The 7,944-nt window shown below is 43.9% G+C and overlaps 1 protein-coding gene across 1 annotated transcript in view; it reads left to right on the top strand.

Annotated features, from left to right (window-relative positions):
• Window positions 1-19: 19 nt before the first annotated feature.
• Window positions 20-7,944, top strand: part of LOC107106413 (glutathione S-transferase Mu 1-like) — a gene marked incomplete at its 5' end in the record, with an annotated part of 8,748 nt that continues 823 nt past the window's right edge. The window contains 3 exons of the mRNA XM_015406553.1: window positions 20-133; window positions 434-529; window positions 616-726. Of these exons, the coding sequence (XP_015262039.1) occupies window positions 20-133; window positions 434-529; window positions 616-726 (321 nt within the window). The remainder of the gene's footprint in view (window positions 134-433; window positions 530-615; window positions 727-7,944) is intronic.

Consider the following 7,944-nt stretch of genomic DNA (forward strand, 5'->3'; position numbering starts at 1 on the left):
TTTCACAATCTGTGTATGTTGTGTTGTCATAGGTGGTGAGAGTGAAGAAGAAATTATCAGAATGGATATGCTTGAGAACCATGTCATGGATTTCCGCCTGACTTTTGGAAGAATGTGCTACAGCCCAGATTTTGTGCGTTGGTTTGTGTCTTCCTTGCAAATTGGGTTGGATCTGGAATTCAACAAATGAACTAGGAATCAGTCAGGGTTAATATGGAATGAAGGTATAGGAAGGCAGCAAGTATGTTAGGGCTAATAAAGAATCCTTTCTACTGTCCTGGGATTGAGGATGAGAAGGAACATTCTGTGTTTAGATTTAGCAAAAGCAGGTGGCTCAGCAGTGGGGAGTTAACTGTTCAAATCAATTCAAGGTTGCACACAAGCTTAGCTGGAAGAGAGCCTATCCATGACTCAACAGTCTCTCTTTTTGCAGGAAAAACTGAAGCCTGAGTACTTGGAGCAGCTACCAGCAAAACTGAAGCTGTTCTCGCAGTTTTTGGGAGACAGGAAATGGTTTGCAGGAAAGAAGGTACATGAGCTCTATGTGATTAGAGAAACCAAGACCTCCAGTTTGATGGTTCAATAAAACAAAAAAATCTATTTTTTGTTTTCCAGCTCACCTATGTGGATTTTGTTGCATATGATGTCTTGGATCAGCAACGGATGTTTGAACCAAAATGCTTGGATCAGTTCACAAATCTGAAGGGTTTTCTTGACCGCTTTGAGGTGAAGTTTACTGTAATCATGCATGGATCTCTAGTAACGGTCATTGTGGGACTGATTGAAGTATGAGAAAGAGGGGGCCACACCAATATAGAGTCAAAGCAGTGAAGGAAAAAAAGGTGCAGTGGGGAAAATATTATATTCCATGAAAAATCCATATGCATCCTGCATGCTGCTTTGTTAGAAAACAAGAATAAAAATGAAAGACAATTCAGTGCTAACTGAATATGTTAAAAATATTTTCCAGAAGCTATATAATGTTCTGATCCATACAAAGATGGAAAGGTTGAGACTTTTCCACATAACAAGCCCACATACAGACTAAAATATTTATATGCATTTCATAACTTTCAAATTAAAATGAAGTTCCCTCGATTTAAAGAGCAGAGAAGGTGACCAACTTGTAAAACACCCTTTTCTCAGGATGTTCCCACCATAATCTGTAAAATAGCTGGCCACTGTGCACTGATTACAAAAAGTACAGTCTCATTTAAACCCCATGGAGCGATAGTTTAAAGTCTGATGAGCCAGCGTGCATCCTTTTTCAGTAATACCTTGTCATCTGACGAAGGGAACTTTGACTCTCAAAAGCTCATACCCTGAAAATTCTGTTGGTCTCTTGAGGTGCTACTGGTCTCGAATCTGGCTTTTCTACTGCAAACCAAGATGGCTACCCTCTGAAACAACCTTGTCATGATGACTCAGCACTTTTTGAATTGCCCAACAAAATATGACCATTTTCAAAAAAGCGTTTAATCAACAAAGCACCTGCTTTCTTTAGGGAGATACTGCGTTTGTGTTCAGCAATATGCATTTACTCTCAAAACAGAAAAAAACCACCCTTTATCTAAAGAGAGAAAAAAACCCTGACCCTTGAGGTCCGCTGGTACACAGTGAAACATATTTACTATACTTCCAGATGGTTTTACTAGGAGCTAGTACATATATGTGTGTATTTTATATTCTCTGTGGGCACTGCACATACTGTAAGTTCACATGTAGTATTAAGAAATTTTAAAATCCAGTAGATGGGAAACAGTATTACCACATGTAGTTCCAAGCGCGTTGCTTACACATCATCAAGTGCCCTTGTAATAAGAGGGGGGGGGAAATCTAGAAATCTTAAAATGTGTGCTGTTGCACACAAAAGCAACATTTCCCATAAGAAAACAGGCGCTTCTCTGATTCAGTCCTTTCTTGAAAATGGCCATGCCCCCTGCCGGTCAAAGGAAACGTGTCTCAATTATGCTTTCCCTAATAGAGTGACTTTTCTTTTTGTAACTTGATTCCATAATCTCTAATTTATGCAAGTGGCATTCCACCACTTGGTCCTTTGAGACCACACTCCATGAGAATTTAGCCCCTGCTTGAGTGTCTGTATCATATAGGGTGCGTTCAGATGGGGTGTTTCAGCCGGCATAAACTGTACTGGTTGGAACCGGTGCAGTTTATGCCGGCTGAAACACAATCACACTTACCTCCTGTCTGCGGAGGCCATCGCTGTATGCCCGTTCACATGCAGCGGGCGTCGGCGTTAAACCCCCCCAAAAACCTCCGTTTGAGCATGCGCATAGGCAGCCATCCACAGAATGGTGATCTTCACGCATGCGCAAAACACCCCGTCTTACATTTAAAGTTTAAAGGTAAGGACTTACCTTTAAAGTTTAAAGACCAAACTGGCCTCCCTGAGGTCTCAGAGTCCTCCAAAACCTTAAACTAAGGACCTTTTCTTTCTTTTTTTAAACAAACGCCAGGGCGAAGCTTCGCCCAAGCGCATATCGCCAACCTAAAAAAAAATGGTGGGCAAAAATCGGAAGCCTCGGGCTTCCGAACGGAAGTGGCTCTACAACATTGGAGAGCGATCAGACGGGGGTAAAGCGATTACAACCGTTGCACTCAGGATACCACCACTTGGGGACCTAGTGGCAGAATATAACGGTGTAAGACTCTTTGCAACGGTTAGGGACGGAAGGCAGAGGTTCGCCATGTGAACGCCGGTAAGTACACCGATTCCAACCGGCACCTATACCGTTGCAAATGCCCCGTCTGAACGCACTCATAGAATCATAGAATCACAGAGTTTGAAGGGGCCATACAGGCCATCTATCATCCCTGACAAGTGTTTGTTTAGCCGCGGCTTAAAGACTGCCAGTATAGAATGAAATAACACTGCAAGCCTTGAACAACTTAAGGTCTAGTTCTATAATTTCACCTGTTTGGATCCCTGTATATCCCACAGACACCTTCTGCCTCAAGACTGTTCACTGCCAAATTGCGTATCATAGAGTTAAGCTCACTCATGCCATATGAAAACATCTCAACAGTAACCACTTAAAATTCTCACTTTAAAATGAAGAACTAAGAGGTCTCTTTACAGTTGCAGTTGCCAACAACCTGAAGAAAAAAATGTCCTGTCCCTTTAATGTGTGGAAATGGGCAGGTGAAGCTGTTTGTGGCATAGAAGTAAGTAATATTACCTGGTAAATAATATCTCTTTAAGCCTCTATTAAAGGGACAGGACATTTTTCCTCCAGGTTGTTGGCAGTCCTATATACAGGAAGTCCAGGGCTATTTTGGGGCAAGAACGCACAGGAACAGAGTTCCGGCTGGCTTCAGAGTTGGCCATGCCCACTACAGCCAAAACCTCTGCATGCGTGGCTACAGAAGGAAGGTCTGGAGAGCACACACACCCCCCGGCAACTCTGAGGCAGGTGGGCCAAGGGGGGCCCTGGAAGGCCCTGTCCAAGGGCCGGCTTAAACTGCCTTCCCTTCCCTTCAAGGGGGAGCTTGCCTGGGCTCTCTGCAGCCGCAGGGTGCCCGGGCAAACCAAGGGAAGGCATGGGGTGTGGCCTAATATGCTAATAAGCTGTGCTGTCATGGGTGTGGCCTAATAGGTGGATGAAGAAGAAGAAGAAGAGATTGGATTTATACCCCGCCCTTCACTACCCAAAGGTGTCTCAGAGCGGCTTACAAACTCCTTTCCCTTCCCCTCCCCACAACAGACACCCTGTGAGGTAGGTGGGGCTGAGAGAGCTCTTTCCAGAGCTGTCCTTGAGAGAACAACTCGTCAGAACTACGGCTTGCCCAAGGTCATCCATCCAGGTGCAAGTGGAGGAGTGGGGAATCAAACCCGGTTCTCCCAGATTAGAGTCCGCGCACTTAACCACTACACCAAACTGGATGAGTTTCTGCCAGGGGTCGTTTCGTAGAAAAAGAGCTAGGGGAACTCATTAGCATAACTCATTAGCATATGCCACACACCCTGACATCAGGGGCCCGGCGGTGGACCTACAAGGCCGGCGGGAGTGCGAGGAAGCCCTGCCAAGGCCCTCCCTGGTCCCAGGCAGGCAGGGGTGGGGAGAGGCGTGGAGGAAGCAACTTACCCTCCCTCTTCTCCTGCCTCCTCCTGGCTGAATGAGGGCTGGAAGCGGAGCGGCCAGAAGCAGGGGGTGGGGCTTTGTCGTATGCCCCGCCCCTCACCCGGGGGAACTGCGATCCCCCCGAATCGACCTCTGGTTTCTGCTGTTGGGTGTGGCCTATTATGCTAATGAGTTCCTGCTGGGCTTTTGTGCAGCAAATGTACAGCAGTTTTCTCATTCATAGCCCTCAGTTAATAGAACTTCATTGAACTCATGTGTCTGTTGTAGAAGCAATGGCTGCAAACATTTAAGTCTTCTGAATACAGTGGGCGGGTACAGATGAAACTGGTCTAGTCTGTGGCTGTTGAGTTTTACCAGTGTTGAGAAATGAAGATTAGTTCCTTCTTGTCATGGCCATGTTGTGGTTGCAACAAGTGTTATCAATGCCTGCGACATGTTTCTTGCAGTGTTCTTATTGACAGAATGTTCAGTTCTTCTCTTATTCATGTGTGTGTCTGTATGTTCACTCACTCACTCAGTGCCTGCAGTGAGTTAATGACAACTTATTCTTTGAAAATGGCACTCCTGAGTTCTATAGCTCTAGGACACTTATCCACCAACATCTTTTGAAAATGACCATGATTCCCCATACCTCCTGAAGCAATGCTTTTTTAGTAGGAGATGCTGACCTGGTTTTCCACATGGGGAAAAGCTTTTGTAGGTTACCTATTGCTGCTGTGGCTAATTCAGTAGTGTTACACTCTGTCTATCAGGTTCTCTGAATTCCCAGCTTTCGATTTTAAAAAAATCTCTAGACTATGTCATTGAAGAGATATACATTTTCCCATATAAAAGCTGGAAATCCAGATAACCTAATGTATATTTTGGTATAACAGTATACAATCTAATGCAATAAAATTGTTGATTAACCCCCACCCCACCCCTCTGCAGTAGGGAGAAGAAATGGCTACTGTGGTAGAAATGGCTCCTGTGTGGGCAGGGCCAGGAAAATCCAAACTTTCCCACTCACATGGCAGCCACCCAGGCTTTTCTGTGATTTTTTCCAAAACTTCACAGAAAAGCAGGTTTGAGAAAGGTCAAATAAAAGCTGGGGAGACCCTGGAAGATGCGAAAATGCACCACCATGCTGTTGGGAAACAGGTAAAAAACCCACTTCCCAATATCATTGAACTCTAGGCAAATAACCCATGCAGAAATATTCCTCATTTAAATGGTTGCAGATCTGGATCTGAGTGATGCTGGATCAGCGCTGGCCAATTTTAGTTTCACTGTGAGGGAGAAAGCAGTGGAGCTGAAACGTTTTGCCCATTTTTTACTCTTGTAACTTACATTCTTTTTCCCTGCACAAAGCTTAAAATGTCTGCTGTTTTACTGAATTTTTTTCAGAAACTGCATGCTTTCCCTCTCCTGGGTGATGTGAATTCCTGAACTAGTTTTTGTTATTAACAGGGGCAAAGATCCTTCTGAAGAAAAAGCATTCCCTCTATACTATAAACCCTTCCAGTTTTAACACAAATATGGGGAGAATGCGCTACTCATAATCCTCCAGATATTCTCCCCGGAGGGTTCTGGTATGCATGTACTGAGCCTGAAAAATATGCAGGGAAATTGATGATCACCCGCATTGGAAGGATTGCATGTAGTGAGCTCGCCCCGTATGCGTAAAATATAACTGAAAAGGACTTCTATGAAAACAAGATCTGGAGCTATGAGGGACTGGTGGAAGTTGCACAAAACCTAGAATGTGCTTGCCTGGCTTATAGAGAAAAGGGTCAAGCTGTATTACCTGCTGATGCTCCACTCCACACTGGTGCTGCTTTATTTAGTCCTTCTAGGCAACTGCTTAGAAATGTAGGTACAATACATGTCAGCAAGTCATGGACTCAATACTCCTGTCTAGCAGAGGTTCCCAAATATGAGGATCTCCAGTTTTTATTTAAGTTTTTTTCACAGACCTCCCAAGACTGAGCCCCCTTTCAAAGCATACATGGCACCCTGAGCATACCCTATAGGAGCCCTACAGTTGTTGTTCAGTCGCACAGTCGAGTCCGACTCTTGGACTATAAGGAAGGCCGAGCGCCAAAGAATAGATTCTTTTGAACTATGGTGCTGGAGAAGACTCTTGAGAGTCCCTTGGACTGCAAGAAGATTAAATCAGTCGATCCTAAAAGAAATCAACCCTGACTGTTCCCTGGAAGGCCAGATAGTGAAACTGAAGCTCAAATACTTTGGCCACCAAATGAGAAGGGCACACTCACTGGAGAAGACCCTGATGCTGGGAAAGATTGAAGGTCAAAGAAGACGGGGACGGCAAAGGATGAGATGGTTAGACAGTGTCATAGATGCAACGAACATGAAATTGAGCAAACTTCAGAGGACGGCGGAAGACAGGAGGGCCTGGCGGGATCTGGTCCATGGGGTCAGTGTCTTTAAAAGAATACAGTGAAGCTGTCCATATATGGCTTACAAGGTCAGGAGGGGGAGACATTCTATAGGACCAGAACGCCAAAGACCCTGCCTGATCAAGGTTATATTACAATAAACCGGACCATGGTGTATTTAACTAAGTAGAACACTAAATCACTGTGTATAGTTTTACAATTTTTAAATCTTTTTTATATTATGCCAAGTATAAATGTTTACAGTATTTTTGAATGATTCATTAACAAGAACACAGCTTATTAATTAATCATGAAGCTCAACAGTACATTCAGAATATTATAACTCCTGTAGTAATATTTACAGCCAGTAAATGAGGTCTTATCTCACGCTCAAGGTCCTAATGTAATTCAGTCTCTTCTGTTGAGTGGATTGGACTTTACCCTGAAGACAGCAAGAAACTTTCTTTAGTTAATGATTTCTTGCCAGAGGCCAGTTGAACAGGAGCGGGGAAAGCTTGGAAAAAATTTCAGGGCTGCTCTTAGCAATAGAAGAGACCAGCATTGAACATTCAAATGAAAAACTGGCATTGGGTATTATTGTCTGTGGACACCAAATAGCATCTCTGTATCTCTATGGAGAAATTCTTTCCCTTGCAGAAGAATCCAGTTCAGTGTTTCACCTGAATTAATGATGGTGACTGTACTAACATTGTACCTCCTTGGTGCCACAAAGGTCTTAGGGTTGAGCCACTCAGACCCAACCTGTTTTTCTGGCTCCTGGTCTGAGGTGATCTGGACACTAGGAGACTGTGGGTAGCAGCAAGCAACTCTTTGAACTCCCACCCTTTGAAAGAGGAGGGGATGTTAATTCCGTCTTCCTCCCCTGAGGTGGAGAATCCCTTTCCCCCTTTCTAGAAAACTGTTTTTATATTAGCCAGATGGGGGAGAAGGGGAATTATCATTTGTCCTTAAAAAGAATTCATGGAGTCCCTGGAATACCCATAAGGATCCCCGGAGTCCCCTGGACTCCAATTTGAGAAACTCTGCTCTGTAGGAGGTTGTTTAACTCAGCAATTTCTGTGACTGCTTTCTAAAAAGGCTCCTGTGGTACACAGCAGGAAAATCTTCCTATTCTAGGATAGAAGTGGTAGCTAAACCTTGGATACCATGGTACTTTTAAAATCATGAAACCAGGTACCCTATCATACACAGACCCTAAGCATAATTTCTCTGGCCCAGTATAAAATTGTAACATACACTAGATATTATTTATACAGTCACGTAAGTCATGATATCATGGTGACAGGTCTGTGCCCACTGGACCTTGAATCCCCCTCCCCAAATTTTGGGTCTTTCTTTTCCCACGTAGCAGCTAGTTAAAACTTTTTCAAAACATCCCTGATTGTTTAACCATCATTCTATGTTGTCCTCTACCAGTCAGACTATTTCTGTGTTAAATA

This window comes from Gekko japonicus, unplaced genomic scaffold (assembly GCF_001447785.1).
Source record: "Gekko japonicus isolate JY-2015 unplaced genomic scaffold, Gekko_japonicus_V1.1 scaffold115, whole genome shotgun sequence".
Lineage (NCBI taxonomy): Eukaryota > Metazoa > Chordata > Lepidosauria > Squamata > Gekkonidae > Gekko > Gekko japonicus.